Source organism: Xenopus laevis, chromosome 8L (assembly GCF_017654675.1).
Source record: "Xenopus laevis strain J_2021 chromosome 8L, Xenopus_laevis_v10.1, whole genome shotgun sequence".
Classification (NCBI taxonomy): Eukaryota; Metazoa; Chordata; class Amphibia; order Anura; family Pipidae; genus Xenopus; species Xenopus laevis.
In genome coordinates this window covers 101,441,946-101,469,383 of record NC_054385.1, presented here as the reverse complement: position 1 = coordinate 101,469,383, position 27,438 = coordinate 101,441,946, and the positions used below count along the sequence as shown (strand labels likewise).

At 38.0% G+C, this 27,438-nt stretch overlaps 2 protein-coding genes across 7 annotated transcripts in view; one reads left to right on the top strand and one right to left on the bottom strand.

The window, feature by feature from the left end:
- The first annotated feature begins 147 nt into the window (after nucleotides 1-147).
- Nucleotides 148-22,586, top strand: snx6.L (sorting nexin 6 L homeolog). 2 transcript variants are annotated; one of them, XM_018228978.2, is made up of 14 exons: nucleotides 148-242; nucleotides 370-417; nucleotides 5,608-5,712; nucleotides 9,908-10,018; nucleotides 11,114-11,235; nucleotides 13,628-13,751; nucleotides 14,383-14,478; nucleotides 14,990-15,095; nucleotides 17,185-17,260; nucleotides 17,380-17,419; nucleotides 18,528-18,614; nucleotides 18,752-18,911; nucleotides 20,749-20,834; nucleotides 21,823-22,586. In XM_018228978.2, exons 1-14 carry the CDS (start codon nucleotides 237-239, stop codon nucleotides 21,874-21,876), a joined length of 1,221 nt encoding a protein of 406 aa, XP_018084467.1. In that variant the 5' UTR covers nucleotides 148-236; the 3' UTR covers nucleotides 21,877-22,586.
- Nucleotides 22,587-23,461: 875 nt separating this feature from the next.
- The window catches only part of capn3.L (calpain 3 L homeolog), an 82,396-nt gene continuing 78,419 nt past the window's right edge, over nucleotides 23,462-27,438 (bottom strand). For all 5 annotated transcript variants that reach the window (XM_018228493.2, XM_018228497.2, XM_018228498.1 and 2 more), the window contains 3 exon segments: nucleotides 25,778-25,894; nucleotides 25,393-25,451; nucleotides 23,462-23,817 (listed from right to left, as the gene is read on the bottom strand). In XM_018228493.2, the coding sequence (XP_018083982.1) occupies nucleotides 23,791-23,817; nucleotides 25,393-25,451; nucleotides 25,778-25,894 (203 nt within the window). In that variant the 3' untranslated portion in view covers nucleotides 23,462-23,790.

Genomic DNA, 27,438 nt, shown 5'->3' with positions numbered 1-27,438 from the left:
CTATGCTATCGCTATACAGTGATTCGAGCAATAAACAATGTCTAATTACTGCCTAGCAACAATGTGCCCACAACAAAAATGGCCGCGCCTTTTCTTTGTCACGTGATACGGCGAGCTTCCACCGGCTGTCAATCTGCCTCCTCCCTCCTTGCCCCGTTGTCACGTGCCCCGGCGGCCTCCCCCTTGTCCCTCGGTTCGAGTCCTTCCCCCTGCTTTGCTAGTGACAACACTTAGCCATGATGGTAAGTGGTGCAACGGGCTGCGGATGGCGGTAATTTTCCCTGTCATATTGGCAGTCGGATCGGAGCCTATTAACTATAAAACTGCACGTATGCTTAATAACATATGTTTTCAATTCCTATCCAGCAGGAAGGCCTGGATGATGGACCCGACTTCCTGTCAGAGGAGGACCGAGCGGTGAGTGGCCAAACAACATACTGGTACTACCTGTAACACTGCATATCCCATAATGCTCCTGTACTGCTCATAATAGGGAGACCTGTGCCTAATATTATCCCTGCACATCCTATAGTGTACCACCCTGTATATTAAACCGGTGCTCTTTATCCATTTAGGCAACTTTCTCATTATAAATGTGTCTCTATGATATGTCAGTCGCAGTTGTACTCTATCATTTACCTATTGCCTTGGCAACCAGGGTGTCCTTATATGCCTTCAGCAGTGTCATAAACAACATCATAAACTTAGCATATCTGATAATTATATGCCATTTAGTGGCCTGTGTAACCTAAACTGTGGCCAAAATACTACATCAATACTCTCAATAATAACATTCAGAGAGACATAAAACAGGCCAGTGCTCAGTGACTGATATTTAGTGCATGGACAAACCAAGGTTTCCTTTTCCTTTGAGACACCCTTTTTCTATTTTCTGGAAAAAAAATACCTTTCCTAAAAAAAGGCCTTCCTATATTTTTATGGTTTTCCCCTATAAATAACATTGGCATCAAGCACCCTTTTTACCGGCCAGGTGGCAACCCTACCCCTTATGTGACCAAAATTATGTCACTTTAGAACATTAAAGGGGTTGTCCAAATTATTTTTCTCAGATCGTACACTGGAAACAAACGCTTTTTTCAACCGTTTCTACTTTTTATTTCTTACCGTTTCTCCAAAATCGAAGTTTAAAGTTAAAGGTTCCCGGTATTTCAGTCTGGCAGCTCGGTAATTCAGGTGCAGATTCTGAACTGTTACAATATGCTACATTAGTTGATACATTTCTCAGCAACATCTGTGGAATGTTTGCAACTATTGTATCAACTTAACAGCTGCCTTTAATGGAACTCGCGGATTCTGAGACAAAGATAAGAAATGTATCAATTTAGAACAGTTTACAGGGTCGAAGAAATTAAGGTTTCATTTTTCACCTTCTTATGACTTTATAAAGCAGCTCTGGTGGGGGGACCAGAGCTGCTTTATAAAGTCATAAGAAGGTGAAAAATTAAACTTTAATTTTAGAAAAATGGTCAAAAATAGAGAGTAGAAAGTAACTGAAAAGCCTTTATTTCTAGTGAACTATCTGAAAACAAATGAACTAAAGTGTTGGATTGTGAACAACCCCCTTTAAGTTGCCTGACATCTGGTGTGCTTTACTCTTTACAATGCACAATGTTGTTACTGTTAAGGTGTGGTGCAGACTGACTCATATAAAATACACAAAAGCCATTCATATACTGTAAACTATATCCTTCTAATCAGTTCTTAGTGATGTCATCAGTTATAATTGATGCTTAGTGATGTCATTTCTGTCACACGACTAACTACAACTTGGTCATTATAATAAATAATCAACCCCCTGTTGTGAAATAGGAGACTATTAGAAGTCAACCTGGAGTTCCATGACCTGTATAAAAGCACTCGTTCTTTGGCCTTGTGCTTTAACATGGTCATGGAACTCTGAGGTGACTTATACTATCCCTATATTTTACAATAAGGGGTACAATATTAACCATGTAATATTGTTATATATATAAATGGCATAAGATCATATCAGAAGGTTAATCTGTATATGTGGGAGTTACCATATTTCCATATTGACAATTTGAAGCTGGGTTAACACATTGATTTGAAAGTGGGTTAATGTATTAGGTAGAGCAAAGTTATGTTGGTTGTAAAGGAAAAAGGGCTTTGGTTACTGTAGATCAATGGAAGCCTCAAGGGTGAAGGCATACCTGTTTACTGTTTCTTAATCAGTTGCATTATGGATAAGGGACATTCTGAGTTCCAGGGTTTTTCAAACAACTCACAATCACTGATATATTTCAGTTTGACATCCCTTCTACTATATGTGATTCCAAGTATAAATAAAATGTAGCCTTGTTAATCACAAAGCGATTAACATGTTAGTATGCAGTGTTGTAAATGACCAGAATATAAGCCTGAGAGCTGTGCACTTTCACTGTTATTCAAGTAACTGATTAAAAGCTGAATAGTATTATGGGTGAGTGTTCTCTGAAGCATATCAAGGCTCTGTCCAAATACAATAAATATGTTAAGCATTCCATTGTGGTATGTTTTGATAATTTATTTTCTCTAAAGTGTGGTTAGAAAGGTCTTTTTAAAATCTTCACTTTTCTATTTTTTATTTGAGTTGGTTTTTTAGGGCCTGGCTACTTGGGCTGAGGTTTATGGCAGCTTCTTGTTCTTGCTCTTAAAGGGAATGTCAACCCCCCAAACTCCAAAAAAAATTTTTTTGCCTTATGAAAGAAAACCATAATGCTAAGCAACTTTGCAATATACATTCACTCTATGGTTTTTAAGTTATTTGTATATGTATTGCTATTGAAAGCAGTGTTTGTCCCTTTCTATTCTCTGTCCTGGTGGCTCAGACTGTTGATACAATGTAAGACAAGGCAACTGATTAACCGACCTGTCTTTGCTTGTGAACTAAGACTTTTGCAACATTGTTTAAAAAATAACAAGCAGGAATTAAGCAAATGCTTTCAATAGCAATTGTTTTTACAAATAACTATAAAAGCATTGAGAATTTTTAATAAATGTATATTGAAAAGTTGCTTCGAATTATGTTTTCTTTTGTTACGCAGATTTTTATTGTGGGGTCAGTGCTGTTCACTTTGCAAAAAAAAAAAAATTCTGTCCAATCTTTAGATTGTTCACCAGAAATAAAGACTTTTTTCATGCTTTACATTTTTTGTTTTTTAGTGTTTTTCCAAAACTGAAGATTAATGTGTAATGTTTCAGTCTGGCAGCTCAGTAATTCAGGTGCAGATTCTGAACTGTTACAATTTACTACATTAGTTGATACATTTCTCAGCCGCATCTGTGGGATATTAGCAACTATTGTATCAATTCTAACAGCTGCCTTTAATGAAACTCATGGATTCTGCTCAGCAGGGCCAAAGATAGGAAATGTATCAGTTTAGAACAGTTTACAGAGTTGGTGACCCCCTCCCAGAGCTAATTTAGAAAGATGTAAGGAGGTGAAATTTTTAATTTAAACTTCAATATTTAAAAAAAAATGGGCACAAAGAAAATAGAAAGTAATTTCAGAACTATCTGAAAACAACTGAACTGTTGGTAGTTGAACAACCCCTTTAAGTTTTTTGCACCAGAATGTTTTTTAATGCCTTTTTTTAAAATATTGCCAACAAGTCACCCCAAACCAGCAGTTCTTAGCCCTCCTCATACTCCAACCAGGCTTGAGCTGCCTGAGCACAGAGAGTCAGTCCTTCACCATGGATTGGAGTCAGCACAGTGGGTTGGAGGAAACAAGCCATAAATATCCTGTGAAATATATCCTTATAAAGAGCTCAGTGATCATAAGTTATATTCAGTGCTCTTAATATGCTGAAAAGAGGACTATGAAGACTTATTTTGCCAAAACAGCAAGTTTTTTGGTTCAAATAGATTTTTATTTTCACCCTTGCTACCCTTTTCTTTCTCGTTCAGTAATCAGAATCAGGTTAGTAAGTGCTATATAATAAGGCCCTATTGTTCCTTAACTGCTGCTTCTCTCTTAGGTTTATAGCTAGTTGAGGGGGAGAATCTTAATAAAGACAATCTCCTTGTCTCTCAGTTGCTCGAAAGAACCAAGGATGTTGCACACACAGTTCTTGGCTAATGGTGCTGCTTTAGTTTTTATATGATCTGCTACTTGACCCAACTGTTGGGTGGTCAAATTGGGCAAATTCCCATTTATTTGGTATTTTTTCTGTAGCTGTCCTGATTGGAATTTGTACTAACTGGTTGTTAAGGTCCCTGACACCCAATTCAAACCAGTAACTTGAATGACATACTGGAAGTTGAATAGAGAGGGCCCAAAGAGACAGACAGGCAATTAAACATTATTATACTTTCATTAGGCAGAATTATATTTTTAAGCTCATATTACCTTTAAATGATGGGAAAATAATTGCCTATGGAATAAGAAAATATTCTCTACACAGAGTGCATAACCTTTGAGGAACCTTTTCAATTACTTTCATCTGAAGATTGCAAAGTGGGAAGATGACTCAAATGCACACTGTAAAGAGGAAACCAGAAATATCAGCCAAAAGTTCAAAACGTTCTATTGAGTAACCAAAAGAACCAGTGAAAAGATTTCAAATTCAAAGCTGAAAAAGCAGAAAGGCACAGGCTGCACAGCAGATAACAAATAAACTGTTGTATACAATGGAATTCTTCAGAACTTATCTGTTATCTACTGAGTATCCTGTGCTTGAATGGCTGCCCCCATGGCTTCATAGCAGTTTGTCTATATAAACTATAGTAATCTTTCTGAAGCAAAAACACCAGTTGTTTCAGTGCAGGGCAACAGTACATTATATTGCCACTTATATTTTTTGGTGTTACTGTTCCTTAAAGTAAAATCTGCCCTTTTCACTAATGAAAGCGAACAAGATGCTGTATAAGGAACTCCTAATTTTCCTTTGCAATAGCAGCAGCTATGAGATCTAGTGATGGGGAAACCTTAACCACTGCTATATGTCCAGCTCACAAATATATGCTGTGTCAGAACTTTACAATCCCTTTCCTGTTGAGTGTCATCCTGTTTTAAAGTACAGATATACAGGAAATGTGGATAGATATCTGGAATTTCCGATCATGATTAACACTTCCCCTGATATATGGCAACCATCATCTAGAAACCCTTTATCCAGAAAGCTCTGAAATACTACAATGCAGTTTCCCATTGGATCCTATTAAACAATAGGTATCCAAAAAACCTCCAAGTCCGAAGTGCTTTGTATAATATTCATATTATACATAATTGACTCTGTTGCTGTGGCCTTTTTATTTCCACATTACCAGGGTGGTGCAATGTTTCCCTACAACATTGGGGTCATTGGTTCATTCCTGCCAGGTAACCACCTGCAGGGAGTTTTATGTTCTCTCTTTGCTTGTGTGAGTTCCTTAGGGTACACTGGTTTCTTCCTGCACACCACAAATATACAGGCAGGTTTAATGGCTCCTTACAAAAAAGCTAGCCAAAATTTTGTGATTGTGATAGGGAGTAGGATCTCTCTGTAAAGCACTGCAGAAAATGTTTTGTCAGTCTAAATAATGGATGATAATAAAATATAAAATACTAGCATTAACAGAATTATCATTTTTATTTTTATTAAGCCAAGGGCCATCAATGTTGATCTGCAGCCGGATGCCACCCTTCAAGTTGATATTTCAGATGCACTGAGCGAGAGGGACAAGGTCAAATTCACGGTTCATACCAAGGTGAGTCCATTCAATGCAATGTGTGTTTTGAATCTTGCCATGCTTGCAGCTCATTCTCATTGTGACTATGTGTATCATAAAGGTATGGATTATAGCTGGAGAAACAGAGAGTTTCCGTGACAGTTAGCTGTCTCATCACTCAGTGGTACCCTGGCAAGCTGGACTTTAGTTTGCTTTTGGCACCAGCACCCTTAGGCCCCTGACTGTCCTTGTTATTATCCATAGTCATACTTTGTAACCTTCCCTGTGTGTTTGAATTTATACATTGAAGCTGCCAATTTTCCTTACTTAGTCCTTTGACTTAAAGGCATAATGTCCTCTTATAATGACTCCCTATCATTATAATTACATTTTACATACCTTTTAATAGCGTTATGTTATTTTTAGTTATAGTCACATAAACACCATGGATTCCCCCACACAAACACAATTATTCTGCAAGACATGTTTTCCATGACTATACTACACAATATTATTTTCAGGTGTGAGTAAGGGCTTTGTATCTCATATCTGATCACAGTATCTCATATTGAAGAAGTAATCAGTTGTGCCTCTGTGTTATTAAGTGTATGGCAGTTCTTATACATGTATAAATGTAAATATGCATAGTAGGTATGTTGTGGGTAAACCCAAGATATTTTGTGGTCAGTATTTAAGCTAAATCACCTTGCTCATAGTAAGCAACAGATAACTCTTACAGACACATTCCAGCATCGTCCTGGTGTTCATGGGACATTATTGGTCAAGATTCAGATCCTGAATGCATACAAACAGTGCCAGTGTAAACGAGGCTGTTGGATGTATAACTCCAAAGGATGCACCAAATCCATGATTTTAGGATTTGACAAATCCCGAAACCGTTGAAAGATGTAGCCAAATACCGAACTGAATCCAGACCCTAATTGCATAGGTATATTAGGAAAACAAGGGGGAAAGAGAGTGGATGTTCTCCAGGGTTGTCCTTGGTGGTGTTAATGGCTCCAACTTTACTTTGCAAACTACCCAACAGAGATGATCTCTTCCAAAAAACCAGTTTAATCATTGGGGCACTGATTATTAGCAAGGACATCTAATTTCTTATGTGCATATGAATTGTAGTTGCACGCACATTATAACTTTTCAGACATTTCAGGTTTATTTCACACATAGGGGCACATTTACTTAGCTTGAGTGAAGGATTAGAATGAAAAAAACATCACATTTCGAAGTTTTTTTTTTGGCTACCTCGACCATCGAATTGGCTACTTCGACCTTCGAATCAAATGATTTGAACTAAAAATTGTTAGACTATTCGACCATTCGATAGTCGAAGTACTGTCTCTTTAAAAAAAACTTTGACTACCTACTTCGCCACCTAAAACCTACCGAGCACCAATGTTAGCCTATGGGGACCTTCCCCATAAGCTTTCTTTTTTTTTGTAACTTATATTTTTATTGCAATAGTTTCAGACATATCTTAAGTATGTTATATAACATGAACAATGCAATATACGTTATATGAGCGTGCCAGCATATTTCTGATTATACAGTTGAAGACATAATGATACATCTTAGAACTCAGTAGTTATGGAATCAGAACATCTAAGCCTTATTCCCCCATAAGCTTTCTAAGCAATTTCTGCTTGAAGGAAAATCGTTCGATCGAAGTATTTGCGGTAAATCCTTCGACTTCGATACTTGAAGTCAAAGGATTTTACTTCGATGGTCGAATATCGAGGGTTAATTAACCCTCGATATTCGACCCTTAATAAATGTTCCCCATAGCGTTTCAGTATTCCAGCCAGCAGGAAAATGCCTGAGAACCCTTTTTGAGAATGTTTCTCTTTTAAATAATGGTACCAGTATGGTTGTAAAATGGCATTATGAGCAGCAATCAGCATGGCTTTATGAAGGATAGGTCATGTCAGACTAATTTGATTGCTTTTTATGATAAGATAAGTAAGATGCTGGACAGTGGGGGGCAGTAGATGTGATCTACTTGGATTTTACCAAAGCGTTTGATACCATGCCCCACAAATAACTGCTTTCTAAACTAAGGTCTGTTGGCCTTATCAAGTCGTTTGCACATGGATCCCGGCTACGGGATCGGGTACAGAGGGTGGTTGTTAATGGGACATTCTCTGCTTGGAGTAAGGTTCTTAGTGGGCTCCCTGAAACAGGACATTTCTAAACAACCGGTGGAAAAACATTGGCTTTCAGCCAAGCATCCAGCATCATCTTTTAAATTCATGCCCATTGATTGTATTCCAGGATTACCAGGAGGAGGGGATCTAGACCTTAGGTTATTGCAAAGGGAGGCATTCTGGACCTACGAACTTAAGTGTGTGACCCCCAGGGGCCTTAACAGCTCATTATCCCTAAACTGTTTTCTGTGAAAGGGTACCTTTTTTTTGGAACATTGTTTTTCAGTTTTTCCCCATTGATGCATGATATTGATCCAACTTAACATTGTCGGAGGAGATCTGAAGTGAAGTACAGAATAGTAGTACTGTCGTACATTAGAGTTAAGGGACTATAATATAGCATAATTGAAAAGGACTCCGCTGTAATTATGACCTGCAATTTGATTTTAACTAATAGGTGATACGTGAGATTTTTGAGGATCTATAGAATAAAGTGTAAAAGAATTCTTTTAGTATGTTTAGATAAACTGTTAGTGAGCACAATGGAATTGATGGGGTTATTAATAGTCATCATGAATATCTTATTATCACTATTTGTTTGTCTTAACCTTTTACCTTTTTTACTGTTTTATATTTAAAACAGCACAAATTCACTTTATGCTCTAATGAGCACTAGTTAACTTATAGCACGTCACTTTAATAGTATCATTATGCTAATCACACATGTTGATGATGCACTATTCACGGATTGGTTCACTTAAAGTATATACCGAGTATAAGCCGACCCGAGTAAAAGCCGAGGTACCTAATTTTACCTATTGACTCGAGTATAAGCCTATACTATATACTTGCTATATAAATGATCTGACCTCTGCATGATGAGATCCCTTTTCCTCTTCATAGCTGTGCAGTGGACTTGTGCTGTGGACAAAGGTACCTTGTCTCCTGTTGTGCACTGTTAAAAAACTGCCATCGCAGAAAGTTCTGAGACTATTGTGAGCCTTTAGAATTGTTCCCAGCTCTGTGTGTCTTATTCCATTCACTGTGCTGCGTGCCTATCTCTCTATGACGTCAGACGCGCCGCATGCTAAGTAGCATTACTGCATTTGGCCCTTGCTTTGTGATGGCAGACGCGTGACGCTTTGTGAAATGCGCACTGAAGAATGTCGCCAATGTCTGGGACCAATAGAGGAAGGGAGGGAGGCTTTGTTAGCGCTCCCTTCCTTTACTGTGGCTTACTTATTGTAGCCTTTGTAAGGTCACATTGAGGGTTCCGAAAGGGGTGCTGTAATAGACACCGTGCCTGACGTAACATATACCGAATGTAATGTTGCCCATAACTTGCTGACTCGAGTATAAGCCGAGATAGACTTTTTTTAGCACATTTTGGGTGCTGAAAAACTCAGCTTATACTCGAGTATATACGGTACATGTGATTGTAACGCAGACATGGTTGCCTTGAGAAAGGTTCCTGATGGGACTGAAACGTCGCGTCAGCTGTACCACTCTCTTTAATACAGTTGTTTTGAATAAGAAAACCCACTTACAATAAAGTTGTAGAATTAGCCTGGGTGCAAGTTTACGGATGATAGTGGTAGTTATATATAATATAATACACAAAAGCCATGAATATCCTGTAAATAATATCCTTATAAACGGTGAGTAGTGATGTCATCAGTTATAAACGGTCAGTAGTGATGTCATTTCTGTCACATGACTCACTAAAATTTGTGTATTATAATAAATAAAGTACCCCCAGTTGTAAAATATGTGGATATTAGAAGTTACCTCGGTGTTCCATGACCTGTATAAAAACACTCGGCCTTCGGCCTCGTGTTTTTATATGGTCATGAAACTCCTCGGTAACTAATAATATCCTTATATTTTACAAGAGGGGGTACTTTATTCACTATATATAATTTATTTATTTAACTTAACTTTTTTCTCTTTGCATTTGGTTCATTTGTAAGTCACTGCTCAGCACTGGTGTGCTATCTTTGGTTTGTGGCATGTCTAATGTGACTGTTCTATTTGCTCTGTGTGTTTAATTGAGTGACCTTCTTTATTGGCAGAGCTCATTACCAAACTTCAAACAGAACGAGTTCTCAGTAGTAAGGCAACATGAAGAGTTTATCTGGCTCCACGACTCCTTTGTGGAGAATGAGGAATACGCTGGGTATATTGTAAGTATGGGGGTATATCTACATCCTTGACTGTCCGTGACATTATTGTGTGTCTGTGCTTTCATTTTTTTTTTCAATATGTGATCCTTTACTTTTAATCAGATTTAGAATTGAATTCAACATTTATTCATATATAACTACAATCATGACATTAAGAATTACTTGTGTTAACCTTATCATTTTGTTTTTAGCTACCTGTTAGCGCTAATTACAGAAAGGCTGGTAATTGGCAGATATTAAGGGAATAAAGCAGGCTTGCAGCTTGGGAAAGAAGACTGATATTACTGTTCAGTAGCTGTGGCTGGGAGTTACGCTGAAGCGAGATTTAAAGAAACACAGTTATTTTTACAGGCTAGTGTAAATCCCTGCATTTCGTTGCTACTGTTTACTGTAGCATTTGCTGTTTAGGTACAAGATGTAAAATTGGTTTAAAACCCCCATTTTGACACTCCTTATTTTAATTACTATTTTAGGATTTTAGGAAGGATTGTTTAAGAGGGATCGTGGGAATCCATAGGTTTAGACTCCCTGTAGTGGGACACTATAAGGTCCCAGAAAAAAAAATTAACAAGAGATGCTAATTACCATCAACAAAGAGACAACAGTGACTGCCGTAGGCAATGCAACTAAAGATTTCATGGGACACCATACAACTCATACGAGTTAAACAATCGCTTGTATGTTAGTGTCCTTTTAAATTATATAATGTTCTCCCAGCTCCACTTTTTTTTATCTATATTTAATTGCAGCCATATTCATAAGATGGTTCCATGATTACATTGCTGAGTTCTTTCCAAAGGGGCAGTGCATTTATCTTAAGGTGGCCCTACATAGAGATCTCTCCCTGATACGCCCACCTTGAGGATGGTCTATATCGGGGTCCACCTAATTGCAGTATTACTTACAAACACAGTGATCCAGGTTTAGGCCTCCTTCAGTGCTTCAAATCAGCTTCAGCGTACAGCTGATGGGCAAATGCAGGGAGTAAAATTCTAAGGGTTGAAGGTTGTCATAATAATGTTATTGTGTGTGTATTGGAGAAAGGTGAGATATCATTTTATAATTAAAATGTAATTTATATTGGTGTTTATATAGATTCCTCCTGCCCCTCCAAGACCAGATTTTGATGCTTCCAGGGAGAAACTGCAGAAACTTGGAGAAGGAGAAGGATCAATGACCAAGGAGGAGTTTACCAAAATGAAGCAAGAACTTGAAGCGTAAGTCTACTTCTACGTCTCCTTTTAGTTTACCAGATAAAGCTAAACCATTAAACCCAAGAGTGCCAAAGAAATATGGAGAAAGTACCAGGCAAAGCCACGTACAGTAAAAGAAAGTACACTTGCACTCATTCCAAAGCTTTAAAATTAGTTTAAATATATGTGTCCTATTAAGAAACTTAAATCTGCTTGAAAATCATGTAGACATTTAAAAAAAAACCCGAAAAGCTGGTTCTGCATTTTTAAACATTGTAATTATTTCAATAAAATTGAGTCTATGGGAGAAACATTTTCCATAATCGATCCCATACCTGTACTGCAAATGCTTATTTTTTTAAAGGATAGGCAGATATTTGATTTCCCAATAATTTTGTCATACCATACATAATAATGTTTTTGTTTAAGATGTTAATACGGTCCCCATATAGTTTGTACTATAGAAGTTTATAACATTTTTCTCCTATATTTAAGGCAACAGCCCATAAGTCACAGTGGCTGAACTTGTACCTGTCAGTGCACAAACAAGGTGCAAAAGGCAGCATATTGGCTTTTCTCCAGCAATGTGTTTATTCCAGCAGAGAAAAGACAATCCACTCCCTTCTGTACTATGTATGTGTGTGCATCGGCAGGTAAGGGATCAGTGGGATTTTTTGCATGCATACTTTAGAGTTTTACACGCTGAAATTCTCTCTGTTTGGGTCACACGCCAATCCTGTGCTTGTCAGTGCACACACATATAGGGAGGCTTTTGAAATGGACCTGTATGCCTTTAGCCTTAATCAACAAAAAAACATTGATTTTTCATATTGCATGACCGTAACAGAGCAAACAAAAGACACTGAAACTTGAAATCCAGCTATTATTATAGCAGTTTTAGAGCAAGAAGACGAGTGTTTTGAGCTCTGCCAATTAAAACAGTGGTGAAATCAATGATTTCCCCAAAACACTTGAGCAAGCAGATTTCAAGCAATGTCTTGGGAGCATGATAAAATGTACAATATTCAATATAAAATAATGGCATTTGTGTAGAATATCTGTAGGGTTGTTTTATAAAGTATCTCACCGGGGAATCCTAAAGGAATCCCGGCAGTTCCATACTGTTTAGCTATTTGTGCATTTAAAGGGGTTGTTCACCTTTGAGATATAAATATCATATCAACTGATTTTATGGGTTGATATGTTGGGTGTTTGAATGTATAGATTCAGGTACTTTAGAATACATTAAATCTCAATTTTTTTCTCGCCAAGGTTTTTAGGTGGAAAAAACCCTCACATTTTTAGAAATTTCTCAACCCCAAAGCTGCTAAAGAAAAGACTGAATCAGGAAATACTTATCTCAAATATTTCAAACCTGTCAAGGTCATGTAAAAGTCAATGGCAGAAAGTTGTTTCTTGACATTGTGAAATTTTGGGTTTTTTGGCCGATATTCCAAAAAAACAGCATAAACTTGAGTTATCAGAGCATCAATTGTATGAAATGAATTGACACTTGATTTTGTCATGTTGTTTTGTCGCTCTAAGTTTTTCAAGAACAATTATTGATAAATGTGTTAAATCGTGAAAGGGAGTTTGGTCGGATTTGTTTTCATAAAAAAATTAGATTAATTCATGATTTAGTAAATAACCCCTAAGAGTTGGGGTTTAAACATCTTGTGATATTATTTCTAGTTTAAATATATTTCCTGTATTTTCCTTGAGGACTGAGGACTTCTTTTCCATGGACCACCTGTTGTTCCTTGCTAACCTGGGATAGCAGGTCAGCTATAGGAAGCCAGTTCTTTATAGCAAATGTATACTGATATTTTCTAATTAAAAAATATATTCTTTAGTTAACTGTGCAAGATCTTTCAGATGCAGCGTTCCTTTTGATTACACTTAAAGGAGTTGTTCACCTTTAAATTAACTTTTAGAATGATGTGGAGAGTGATATTGTGAGACAATTTGCAATAGGATTTGATTTTTTGTTATTAGTGGCTTTTGAGTTATTTAGCTTTTTATTCAGGAGCTCTCCATTGTGCAATTTCTGCAATCTGGTTGCTAGGGTCCAAATTACCATGTCAACCTTGCACTGATTTAAATAAGATATTGGAATATAAATAGGAGAGGGCCTGAATAGAAAGCTGAGTATTAAAAAGTAGCGCTAACAAATTTGTACCCTTACAGAGCATTTGTTTTTTTTGATGGGTTCAGTGACCCCGATTTGAAAGCTGGAAGGAGTCAGAAGAAGAAGGCAAAGAAGTCTCAAACTATAAGAAATTATAGTTTATGCTTAGAATTAGCCATTCTATAACATCCTAAAAGTTAATTTTATTAGTTTATGTCCTTGTATGGTTTATTCCTTGTTTTGAATTAGCATTTGATATATGACCAGATGCTGGTGCTTAATTTGCAGAGAATACCTGGCCATCTTCAAGAAAACGGTAGCAATGCATGAAGTCTTCCTGTGCCGAGTTGCAGCTCATCCCATTCTTAGGAAAGATCTAAACTTCCATGTCTTTTTGGAGTACAATCAAGACGTAAGTGGTGCACTGTCATATGATATAGCACACGCCTATTACCTAATACTTACAGAGAATATTTGACCCTTAACAGTTACTGTCCAAGTAAGGCCCACAGAGTGCCTACCACAAGATAAAAAATCAACTGTAATAAAGGAAATATAGCAAATAGTGCGGTTTGCTACATATAGGACAATGTAGTGTACTTATATAAATGTACATATGGTCCTTAATATGTGGGACAGTCAATAAGACCTTTTGTAAAACAAGAGGGGTAACTGTAAGAAAGATAATAAACAACTGCACATTTTTCCTGCAATTTAAAAAAAAAAAAAAAAAAAATTCTAGTCTCTTTGTTATTGCCAGTGGCACTGAGGTGATTTTTATTGACTGCCATTTTTGTCTGTTTGGTTATGCACAAACTTTCTATTGTACCTTCAACTATAGGTGAGATGTAAATCTCAGTATAAGCCTATATCACTGTAGAATATGTAGACACTTTATAAATATGTATAATATTATTAGGCCCTTGCTGAAGTAAAACATTTTTTAAAAAGTTTTTAACTTGAATACACCATATGCTGCATTTCAGTACTCCGAAACGGTTCTTGTCGAAATTCCATCAGTTTTCTTTTTCCACCTGTTTCAGTTAAGTGTCAGAGGGAAGAACAAAAAAGAAAAGCTAGAAGACTTCTTCAAAAGCGTGGTGAAGTCAGCCGATGGAGTCATTGTATCTGGCACCAAGGTGAGATCCCACTGACTTTTTCTAAACTTTGAAGGAAGAATAAAACTAGGAAAGAAGTGCAAAATGGATATAAAACTGTGCTATGTCTTTTGTGTCAGGCATGTCAGGTAAGCCGAACCATAAAACGTGACTTTATATTGAATGTCATATAAACAGCTTTCAAATTAATTATATAAAGAATGCATTATTACTAGCATATTAACTTCTCTGCTGCAGTAAAGTTCTGTGGCTCCTGTATTGACAGGTTATAATGTGCTTGTCCCTGCAGTGGTCCACTGGAAAAATGTTTTTATATGGTACACTAATAATGCTCAGTGCTCTCATTCTTGATGCTTTAAATAAAAGAAACATATAGTACATCATTACCTGCAGTACCATTACATTACAGGCTAAAGCAGTGCTCTAGGCACTATATAATGTAATATAGTACAGAGGCCTTCTGTATAGTTCCATATGTATGACACATTCCAGTGTTTTTGCGCTAACACAAAATCATTTTATTTGTTGGAAGGATGTGGATGATTTTTTTGACCATGAGAGGACTTTCCTTGTTGAGTACCACAACCGAGTAAAGGACTCAACTGCCAAATCTGATAAGATGACACGGTCCCATAAAAGTAAGTGCTTCGCTGATTTCCTGAGATCTGTGTAGGAAAGGATTTGTGTTTGCTCCATTTTTTGGGCAGTAACCCATAGCAACCAATTAGATATTTTCAACCATCTGTAGGTAGAACTAGGAAAACTGTGATAAATGATCTCCAACGTGTCTGCGAATGAATTGGGAGCTTGGCCTCTGCGCATACTCATGTTATGGCTTGATGCTGTCAAGTTTTCTATTCTGGCCATTTAAAAGTGCTCAATTATATTTTTTAAAAACATCAGATATAAAGTATAGTGACTGAGTTCTTATCAGGGACTTTAAACCCCGGAACTATGTTTTATGGCCCGAAAACCTTCAGGACAAATTTACCACCACCTAACATATAAGTATGGGACTTTCATTCTTGGGAGTATATTTATCAAAGAGTAAAGTTAGAGATCGCCTCTATAGTGAAATTCCGCCACACTATATTTATTTCTATGGGATTATCACCTATTGATAAATATTTTTAAACATCCCATAGAAATGAATGGTGAGTGGCGGAATTTCACTCTAGATGCCTGTGGGGATGTGTAACTTTACTCTTTGATAAATATACCCCTTGGGCTTTATGTGGAGCACTTATTTGCCCAGCACCCTCAGCAGCATAAACTCATTCTTTATTGTGGTCTCTGGAGTAAATGCGGAGGCAGAGGCTCTGTGAGTGAATATAAGACAAATAGCATGCAATAACAGCACTAAATCAAGCTCTGTCTTTTTTATTTTATAGTCAGCTTTTGCCAATTAGTATTTGCATTATCTGTGTACAGTATGTCCTTTCTATATGTCAGCATTTCTTGAATCACATTCAGCAGAGAAGACTACTGGTGACTGCAGCAAGCAGAATTACTCTTGTAGATGTGACCTTTGACTTTAACTGTGTGCACATAGCCATATGAGTTCTAAAAGTACTGTGATGTTCCAAATGGCAGGCAATTGCTGTAACTCCCCTGGGCACGTCAGTGCTGCATCTCAACTCTTTCGGCTATGGGGACACAGGCTGAAGGCTCCAGCTGTTGTCAGCCTGTGTATTTTTGCTGGCTGAGAGAAGCGGATCTGCTCCCTGTCCCTGCTCCATTGATCTGAATCTGATCAGCCTCCATGCACTCACACACACACAGTGGAGCTGAATCTGAGGTTAGCCCAAATACATGAAAATATGCATGTCTGGGCTGACCTCAGCTTCAGATCTGGTGTGTGTGTGCGTGCAAATAGGAGGATTGGCTTCAGATCAATGGAGCACGGGTAGGGAACAGATATGCTTCTCTCAGCAGGCTGAAAACCGCTGGAGCCTTCAAGGAATTGTTCAGGGTAAAAATAAAAACTGGGTAAATAGATTGTATAGGCAAAATAAAAAACATTTCTAATAAAGTTAGTTAGCCAAAAATGTAATGTATAAAGGCTGGAGTGACTGGATGTCTAACATAATAACCAGAACACTACTTCCTGCTTTTCAGCTCTCTTGGTTTCCACTGATTGGTTACCAGGCAGTAACCAATCATTGACTTGAGGGGGGGCACATGGGTCATAACTGTTGATTTTTAAACTGAGCTGAATGCTGAGGATCAATTGCAAACTCACTGAACCGTTATGTCCCATGTGGCCCCACTTCAAGTCGCTGACTGACACTGAGTTAGAGACCTGAAAAGAAGGAAGTAGGGTTTTGGATATTGGGTTAGACATCCAGTCATTCCAGCCTTTATAGGTTACATTTTTGGCGAACTAGCTATATTAGAAACATCACTTGATTTTGTACATACAGTCTAGTTACCCAGTTCTTATTTGTACACTGAACTGTTCTTTCAGCCTGTGTGCCCTTAGTCTTAGGGATTGCAGCTAGATACAACAGAGAGGGCAACTTTAGTTGACTTTAGAGGCTTAAAAGGGGTAGAATATACATATTGACAGGAGTAAAGGCTGCTAATCTCAGTATAAAGTTTGGAGACCATAAAATACAGATATACAGCTGCAAATAGTTTTACAGTGTAAAACTATTTGGAGACCACAAAGGCAAATTATTAACGTAAGGCAGGTTCTTGCATAATTTTCTTATCCAACCTCCTCAGGTACTGCAGATGACTACAACAGAATAGGCTCATCAATGTACACATTGGGGACACAGGACAACTCTGATATATGCAAGTAAGCATGGTCTTGTAATCGCAAATTGTTTGCATGAATGTCATTTTCAATAACCCATAAGCATTTAGTTTTATATAATATACAACTTCAATATCTGATCGTCTTTTTATGTCTTACAGATTTTTCCTGAGAGTCTCTGAGTTATTCGACAAAACTCGGGTATGAATATTTTGTACATTTACTTAGAGTAAAGAAGAGTCATGCAATGCCCTTAACTTGAATAGCAAAGCATTATTATGAGGGGCATTATTGTGCTGAAAAAGAAAAAGAGGCTTCACCCAAACTGTTGCCACAAAAAGTAGAACAAAATTATCTGTAAAGATTTGGAACAAGAGGCCATTTTCCAAACTGTAGATAACAACACCAGACCATTATTCCAACTCCAACAAACTTTACAGTGTCATTTTTGCATTCAGGCAAGTTGTGTATTCCTGGTGTCTGCCAAACTCTCTTGGTGGTGAACTCCAGAGGACACTTTTCAGCTGCACCAATGGGGGTGATGTTTACACTACTCCAGCTGATGTTTGGCACTGACCATCACCATAGTAAGGGCCAAGCATCGGCTGGAATTATGTAAACATCATCATGACTTGAAAAGCAGATGCCATCACACTACAAATGTATTTCTGCATGCATTATAAAGGCAAATAGTATACTAGTGAGACTTTATAAACAGCACCATGTTGGGGAAGGAATCTGTAATACTGATTTTCTATCAGAGGGCCTTTTGCACCTTTGCTCAGCTTTAAGGGAAAATAATACCTCCCTTTTGAACATGGAAACTATTCGTGCAACGCTCCCTCACTTTGTTCCATTGTGAAGTGATGGATTTTGAGGCCCCTTTGCTTTTTGCAGAGAATCTGTGCTCTACACTGCCAAAAGTAGAGGGGGATTCAAGTCCCAGAATCAAGTGTGCACATTAGATACAATCTGTGTGGGAAGGTGGCACATCGGTTGTATATTATGTTCTCCACAGTCTAAAAAAACATGCATGGGGGGTTCCATGACTTCTATGTAATTGAATGTAAGTACCTGTGGGGCAGGAACAGAGGATCTCCCAGTGGTCCCTAGTTTAGGACAATTTCTGTCAGCCCTTTCTTACTTGATGTCCAGTTCTCTTTAAATAATTGCATAATATGTCTGTGCTATATAAATCCGATATTCCAGTACATGTTGATAAAGATCTGATAAAAAACAAAGATCCCTGTATTTATTTCTCTTACAATGTTGACCTACCCCCCCCCCCCCCGTTTTTTTGTTTGTGTAGAAAATTGAGTCTCGAGTGGCAGCTGATGAAGACCTAAAGCTTTCGGACCTCCTTAAATACTATCTAAGAGAATCACAAGCTGCTAAGGTACTGTACATTATATATTAGTTTGCCCCCTGCTAACAGTCAAGTTTATGTTGTGGAAAACCTCTTCGTTTTTTGGATGATAGGCTTCAGCGACTTGCTGACAGGGTTTTTTTTCTATAAAATGTTGTGTTCCTCAGGATCTCCTATACAGAAGGTCTCGCTCGTTGGTGGATTATGAGAATGCGAATAAAGCACTAGATAAAGCGAGAGCAAAGAACAAAGATGTTTTAGCAGCAGAAACCACGCAGCAGTTGAGCTGTCAGAAGTTTGAGAAGATTTCAGAATCTGCAAAACAAGGTACACCCTCTTGTGTCTTCCGAGAGAAATTAAAATATTGCACCACCAAATGTGCCTTAAATAAAATTTTTAGCATTCCTGTGGTTAGTTTTTGTGAGCAGTAGTCCAACAACAGTTGGACTAGTCAGCTCCATTGACCTCTTGGGCTGCCTTATCCAGTTACTGTGGACATCTGTTTGAGCAATCTTATCAGTCACCCCTTCACATTAACTCTTTAGTCTGATTTACTGTGCTATTGGAGTCTTCTGTTGTGCTGGAATTCAAAATCTTAATGTGGGACATTGTTATGCTGATATCTAGCAACTGCAGAAACATGTCAAACATGTTAATTGAAGGAACAGTAACATCAAAAAATTAAAGCATTTTAAAGAACTACAAATATAATGCAGTGTTGCCCTGCACTGGTAAAACTACTGTGTTTGCTTCAGAAACATTACTATTATTTATATAAATAAGCTGCTGTGTAGCAATGGGGGCAGCCATTCAAAGGAGAAAGGGCTCTGGTTACACAACAGATAAGCTCTGTAGAACAGGGATCCCCAACCTTTTTCATCTGTGACCAACATTCAGATGTAAAAAGAGTTGGAGAGCAACCCAAGCATGAAACAAGTTCCTGGGTGGTGACAAATAAGGGCTGTGATTGGCTATTGATGGCCCCTATGTGGACTGGCAGCCTATAGGAGGCTCTGATTGGCAGTACATCTGTTTTTTATGCAACCAAAACTTGCCTCCAAGCCTGGAATTTAAAATAAGCACCTGGTTTGAGGCCACTGAGAGCAACATCCAAGGGGTTGGGGAGCAACATGTTGCTCACACGCTACTAGTTGGGGATCACTGCTGTTGAACATAATATTATCTGTTATTCACTATTTAACCTGTACCATATAGCCTTTTTTTTTTTCAAATTCCGCCACAGCAGCTTGTTTATATGAACTATAGTAGTGTTTCTGAAGCAAACAGACCAGTTTTACCCAGTGCAGGGCAACACTACATTATATTTTCATTACTTTTTTCATTTACTGTTCCTTTAAGATGTATTTTTAAAAAAATTAAATGATGGAAACTTTCTCTTAGTTGTTATCTAAGCAAATTTTCAGATTCCTATTTTTAGGCAGTTTAAGACTCTTAATACTAGCATTTTGTTTCAATCACTCCCTTTAGGGGATCAGTAACACCAAAAAATAAGAAATAATTTTAAAGCAATGAAAATAAATGCACTGATGTCCTACACTAGTGTATCTGATAGGTTTGCTTCAGAAGTGCTACTATAGTTAGCCACACAATCTGAAAAGGGTTACATAGCAGATAAGCCTTTTAGAATACTGTGTAAACTCTAAACTCATTGTATTCTACAGAGCATATCTGCTATGGAACCTTTTTTACAAGATGAAATGGCTGCTCCATGGCTACACTGCTGCATTACTTACATAAACTATAGTAGAGTTTTTGAAACACACCAAGTTTAAGAAGTGCAGGGCAACAGTACATTGTATTTTAATTACTTTAAAACCCTTTCATTTCTAGATGTACTGTTCCTGTAAAGGTCAGAGTGTCAGAAACTCTAGGGTTAAGTGGCTTTGAAGGTTGTGCATAGTCATGGCTGCTCAGATAAACACTTTGAATAAAGGTGGTCATACAGGGCCAGATCCACTCGACTGTTGAGGTTGCAAACCGTGTGGATATGGGCCTGATTTGGCCTCCTACATTCTGAATGCTTTCCAGTTATTTTCACCTTTAAAATATTGACCATATTATTCTGAACAAACCCACCCACAGGCTAATGGTTATGCAAAAGGATTTTCCACTTACATTTTGCTTAATTTATTTTATGAAACAGAACTCATGGACTTTAAAACCCGGAGAGTGGCAGCATTTCGCAAGAACCTTGTAGAACTGGCTGAACTGGAATTAAAGCATGCCAAGGTAGGTCCCCTAATGCCCCTTATCACCTGCACATTTCTACCTACAGACCCTTTCTCACCTATAATACTTATAGGAGCACAATGCATGACTGATCTAGAAGAACAAGCTTGAGGCTTCCTTAGTGCAGACACATTTCATATGTCCCTTAATGATTTGAGCTAGTTGCCTCAAGACTGAAGCAACATGGGTTTTACCACCAGCAATTCAAATTATTGCCTGGGTAAAGCTTTTACAGGAGATTAGCCGACTACAGAAGCAGCGATTTATCGCTGGCATTTAATCTAATTTTGTGCCATTGACCTTCGTATTCTGATTGGTTACATGGTAGCTCAGAAAAACATCAGAGGCACCAGCATGTGTTGCCTCGAAGGCATGCATTTTGTATGGCATAGAATGTAGTAGTTTGCTATTAGTTTTCATTTTATATAGATTTTCAGTTATGGTTTTATTTTGCAGCTCTCGGACTGAGTGCTCCAGCTCACTACTTACAATATATGTATTTGTGTGATGTTTTATAAGGGTGGATGTCGACGTTCTCTTCTAGTGCAGGAGGGCATAGCATTTGGTTTGGTAACCAAATAGTATTACAGGTATAGGATCTGCTATCCAGAAAGCTCAGAATGATGGGAAGATCATCTCCCATAGACTCCATTTAATCAAATAAGTCCAGTTTTTAAAATGATTTTGCTTTTCTCTGAATCTTTATTGGAGGCAAAGCAAATTGTATTGGGTTTATTTAATGTTTAAAAAATCCAAATTACTGAAAGACTCCTTATATGGAAAACCCCAAAACCTAAGCATTCTGGATATTTTTTTTTTTTTTTTTTTTAGTACTGATGCCTGCATACTTCTCTTTAGCCTATTAAGAAAATTGCCTGTGCTTTTTATCACTCCACCTGAACATAATGAACCGTTCTAAAGCTAGACCTTGTGGTAATTGCTATTAAGGAAAAAAGTGAAACAACCATTTTCTTATCTTTCATTACAGGGTAACTTACAGCTGCTGCAAAGCTGCTTGGCAGTGTTAAACGGTAGACCATAAAGCACACTCCGTCCTTATTTGCATTATAATAGTCCCTCCTTCCACATCCTAGAGTTATCACGTTTCCTTGGATGAACCTAATGGGCATTCCCAGCTCGGCAGAGGATGATCTCATGCACAGAAAATGAGCAGCCTCCAAATAAAAACCAGCGAAGTGCTTGTAGGCCCGCTCTATGTATCCATGTGTATCTTTATTTAGTCTACGGAGCGTCAGCCTTGGGTTCCCAGCTGAACTGCAGCATGGAACTCTGGGGGTTGTTGTTCTACAGAGAGCCACAAGCTGACCCCCCCTGATTTAGTCATTGTATGCTTTATGTCCTTCACAATGCAATTCATCATTTCCCCTTGTAAAGATAAATACTCCTCTTGTTATGAACTGTATTACATAACGCTGCCAATCTTATTTACCAATGTATGTTAATCTTGGATGATGTCAAGACATTCACGGTTCGAATGGATTTAATATTTGCCATTAGTCGTACGCATCGTATATATTGTCCAAGTTCCAATTAATACATTTTTTTTTAAGCCTCTGTTATCTTGATTTACCGAACTCTATTTTTTTTATCAGACGTTTCTTAGATATCGCAGAGCGCTCCAATTATCTTTTTACATTTCTTCCTAACGCTAATGCATCGATATGTTTGCCTTAACTTGTAGACTTATCTCAAATTGTAAAATAAACTGTGAATCCAATGATTTTTAACTTACACTCCCCATGTGTTCTTGTTTCACCACGTTAATGATCATGCTTTAATAGCCAACTGTACATTTCGCTACATTAATGATCATGCTTTAATGGCTAACTGTACACTCCCCAGGTATCTTCTGATATGAATCTAGGTTTATTGGGCTTTATTCTTGACTCTAGACCTTGCATACATGGTGCCTGGGATTAGTACAGCCCAAGATAAGAGCTATATCTCCTGTGTATCATTTCTGCTTTAAAGAGACATGAGAATAGGAAATCATTTATAAACTCTATAGTTAGTATAGATATGAGTACAGGTATAGGATCCCTTATCCGGAAACCTGACATCCAGAATCCAGCTCTGAATTACGGAATGGCTGTCTCCCATAGAATCCATTTTATCCAAATAATCCACATTTTTAAAAATTATTTCCTTTTTCTCTGTAATAATAAAACAGTACATTGTACTTGATCCAAACTAAGATATAATTAATCCTTATTGGAAGCAAAACCAGCCTATTGGGTTTATTAAATGTTTAAATTAATTTCTAGTAGACTTAAGGCATGAAGACCCAAATTACGGAAAGATCCGTTATCCGGAAACCCCCATGTCCCGAGCATTCTGGATAACAGGTCCCATGCCTGTATATATAATTTATGTGAAAGTATGGAGGGGTGTGTGTATGGATGCTGGGTTTTTTTATTTGGAGGGGTTGAACTTTAAGACTTTGTCTTTTTTCAACCCAATGTATGTAACAATACCGTCGGTAGTTAGAGGACCATCATCCTTGGTTTTTTGGGAACACATTGTTCACTTTGTTCATCCAAATATTTTCATTGCTCACCCTTATACCCTTTAAATATCACTGAATGTGTGATTAAAGACACAAGGTGTTTTATACACGCCCAACATTATATTTAAAAAGACTTAAAACCGCATTGCTTTTAAAACATCAGTATAAATCAAGCAATAGATATATTCCCCAACATAACCCTTGTTTAAAATGACATCTCCGCATGGACTTTATGGGGACCAAGGAGCCCAGTAGTTTTCTCTGTGCCTTTAAGCTGAACACAATTTTAGGTTAAGTCATTGGGGTTTGAAGACTGTATCATGAGGTAAATGTGACAAGCTCTGTCCAACAGAGATCCTGAGAGACTTTCCTGTGCGGAACCTTGAGAGAAGATCCTAACCAGGAGCCGAGAGATGGAGTTCAGGCCTTCTAAGCATACACGGTAAGCTGCAGCCACTGGAAAGATAATGTGACACATGCTTTAAATAACCACTCTCTTTTGGAACACACCCAGGACTACTTCTAAACTGTGTACATAAACATTTTTGTTGTTTAGTAGCACTATATATTGTTACTCGTGCAGGGTTATATACCACATGGAAAAACCAGCAGTTAGTATGTATACATACTGCATGTCTTCATAGTCTCAAGCTTGCCATATTTAGGCTGTTATTGTCTGCTATTTGTGGCACCTAACTGGCCCAGTTATGGGGCTGAATGTGGTCCTCTTCTAAAGGGACCTGCACAGAACAGATTTGCGGCATTTGGTCCAGTATACCTTAGCATGTATAACTAGCGCTTTTATGAGAACTAACTATTTAGAAATGGCTTATTATTTAAAAGAGAAGGAAATGTTAAATCCAAGTAAGCTTTATCAGAAAGGTCTATGTAAACACACAAGTAAACCCTCAACGTAATGCTGCTCTGATCATCTGTCAAAAGAAAAACAGCATTTCTGTCCTTCTATTGTGCATACATAGGTTTCTGTAACAGACTTCCTTCTTTCAGCTTAAACCTCCAGGGCTTGGGCTTGAGAATGCTCAGTTTGCTCCTCCCTCCCTCCCTCCCTGTTGTAATCTGAGTTATGAGTGAGCAGGGAGAGACTCAAGCAGGAAGTGATGTCACAGCAAACTAATATGGCAGCTGTTATCCTAAACAACCAGATATAACTTCTAGAGCTGTTTACTCAGGTATGATAAAGCATTCTACAGAATAAATAGTGTTCTAGCTTGCACTATTGTAGCTATTCAGGGCCTAAGTTCAGGGGCTCCCCTTGCATGTTGCACCTATACATTTACTGACTTGCAACTAATGAATTGTACAGAGGTTTTCAATGGGTGTGAAAAGATGTGCAGAAAATAATGCAAGCAAATTTACACGCAAGGAATTTGCACGGCTTTACAAAGGGGATATAAATTAGCTCATCCATGAGTGCGCAAGTTGTGTACTTCACTTAGAGGGTGACTACGATTGTCTGAGCACAAGTTGTGTATGAATGCCTACATCATGTACTCTGAATAAAAGACCGACTTTACTCATTGTTACAGAAAATGTCTTCTCTATGACTCCATATTCATGCTGTTGTCACATCCAGATTCCTTTGTCCTGTATCTCTGTCTTATTTTGTCACTAAAGTTGGCCATACACAGGGAGATTTAAAATGCTGATTTGAGCCCTTTAGACCAATTCGGCAGCTTATCTGCCACTGTACGGGGCTATCCCAGGCCAATATCTGGCCAAAAGTCATCCAGATCTCAATCGGGCAGGTTTGATTTTTCCTCAAGATCGAGGACCACATTGGCTAGTTGACATGATCTTCATCCTGTTGGCTAGTAGGCCCATCATTGTAATCTGATCATTTGGCCCTAGGGCTAAACACTGGATTAGCCAAATATCACCCACATTTTGGTATGCAAATATGGGGGAAGATCCCCTCATTTGGCGACCATGCCAAATAAGTAGATCTTATAGTGTATGGCTAGCTTAAGATCCTCTCTAGCAGAATCAGGAATGCAATACATTATATATTACCTCCAGCACATTCAGCTTAATGATACCATCTCCATCTTTGTCAAACGCATGGAATGCCCCTGTTAAAAAAAAAAAAAAAAAATTAATGTAACCAAGTATCTGCACCAGCAACCATGTATTACTCCAACATTTGTCTGTATATACACATTCTGCAGTTTCACACTATAAAGGTTATATTAGCTGAACTACTATTTATGTGATCAGTGTATATGTCATATGCCTAGATAACTACTTCATTAGTACCATTAGCAGCTCCCTATTAGCAGCAGACATACAGTTAAACCCAAGAACTGCATCATATTCTGCCTTTGGCATAGACCTGAGACAAACCAATTACAAATAGCATTGTATTCTGAACTATAAATGTCTGGACAAACCAACTTACTGAACATTCCTTCCAGGCGCACAAAGCAGCAGATGAAACTGTCAAAGTCAATGTCCATTCTCTTATTGGCATAACGCATTGTGATAATGTCATACAGCTGACTGTTCAGACGGAAACCTATAGATGAAATGTGAAAGGGGACATTTAGCAAAATAACAAACAGGTCTGAAATAGAGGCAAGTGTCTATAGAGGCCACCCATTTTATTGTAAATTCAATGAAGATAAGGATAAGTAAGTTTACACAACTAGGCATATCGTCCCTAAGTGAACTCGTATGTTAAAATAAAACTTTTTATTCTTTGCCTAAGTCCTGTGAGTGCGGATCTTTCTTGCTGGATATACATTGAAATATTTGTGATACTGCACCCAGGCAATTTAAACTACTTCTTCGAGAGTGCTGGCTACCTCGTGGATTACATATATATATATATATATATAATTTATTGTTGCATAGCATCAAATACCATAGTATCAAAAATATAGTTTAAAAATAAATTTTTATATATATATATATATATATAAAAATTTATTTTTAAACTATATTTTTGATACTATGGTATTTGATGCTATGCAACAATAAATTACCATGTTTTTAAAGGGAGTGCTGGTCTGAAGATAAAATTATACAGTGAATAATGTACCCCCTACTGTAATTTATAAAGATATTATCAGTCACCGAGGAGTTATGTGACCATATAAAAGCACGAGGCCGCAGGCCGAGTGCTTTTATACAGGTCACATGCTTTTATACAGGTCACATAACTCCGAGGTGCTTATAATATATTTATAAATTTTAAGTAGGGGGTACATTATTTATTATAATCTACAGTTTCTAAGTTCAATTTTTACATCCTGTCCTTGCTTTTTACAAAATGCATAACTTTTTTTTGCTGTTGTCCCTCCTTGTTGATTTTTTTTCCCCCTGCATCCCTTTTGGTACCTGTATTACTTTTGCTTTCTTTAGATTTTGCAGGAGCTTGCTCTGTGTGATGACATTCTGCTGCATCAGAGATGGGGTGGGCCAAGGGAAGGAGAGGGAGTGAAACTTGATATAGTGATGGGAGGGGGGGGAGCAAGACTTGCGATAATGGATGGGAGGGGGAGCGAGTTTTGAGATGATTGATGGGAGGGGGAGCGAGACTTTTTCTGTCAGCAATATGGTTAGAAATCGTAACTACTGATTCCTTTCTGTGTTTGCTCTAATTTTTTCTGCTGTTTTACTCAAAATTACCTCACAACAGTAAAGTCCTCACACAGGAAGTTACACCCCCTTCCCAGACATGCAATAGTTGGTGCGAGGGGAGCGAGATTTGAGATGATGGATGGGAGGGGGGAGTGACTGCCATAGTGGACGCGACGGGCATTGAGAGTGGAGAGGAATCGTGTGAGGAAGGAAGCGACACTGTCCAGGGAGGCAGCTGCAGGTGACCTGGGAGGAAGGAATGTGCAGCGATAGATGGGAGGCAGTGAAACAGGTGGCGCGTGTTAAGTGCGGGCGAAGCAACGAAATGTGGCGCATGAAAGCCAAACTGCGGGAAACAAGGGTAGAGATGAGAGCAGCAGCTACAAGTGCTGTCCCTTTAAGTTTATAAACGGCGCGTTCTGACGCCAGAACGCGCCGTTTATAAGGATATAATTTACAGTCTGGTCCCATAGGGAA

Bases quoted from the DNA above. Each gene is read 5' to 3' on its own strand.
- snx6.L (XM_018228978.2), top strand. The intron at 14,479-14,989 runs GTGAGATCCCAC...ATTTGTTGGAAG, and splicing joins TCATTGTATCTGGCACCAAG to GATGTGGATGATTTTTTTGA. The intron at 15,096-17,184 runs GTAAGTGCTTCG...CAACCTCCTCAG, and splicing joins GATGACACGGTCCCATAAAA to GTACTGCAGATGACTACAAC.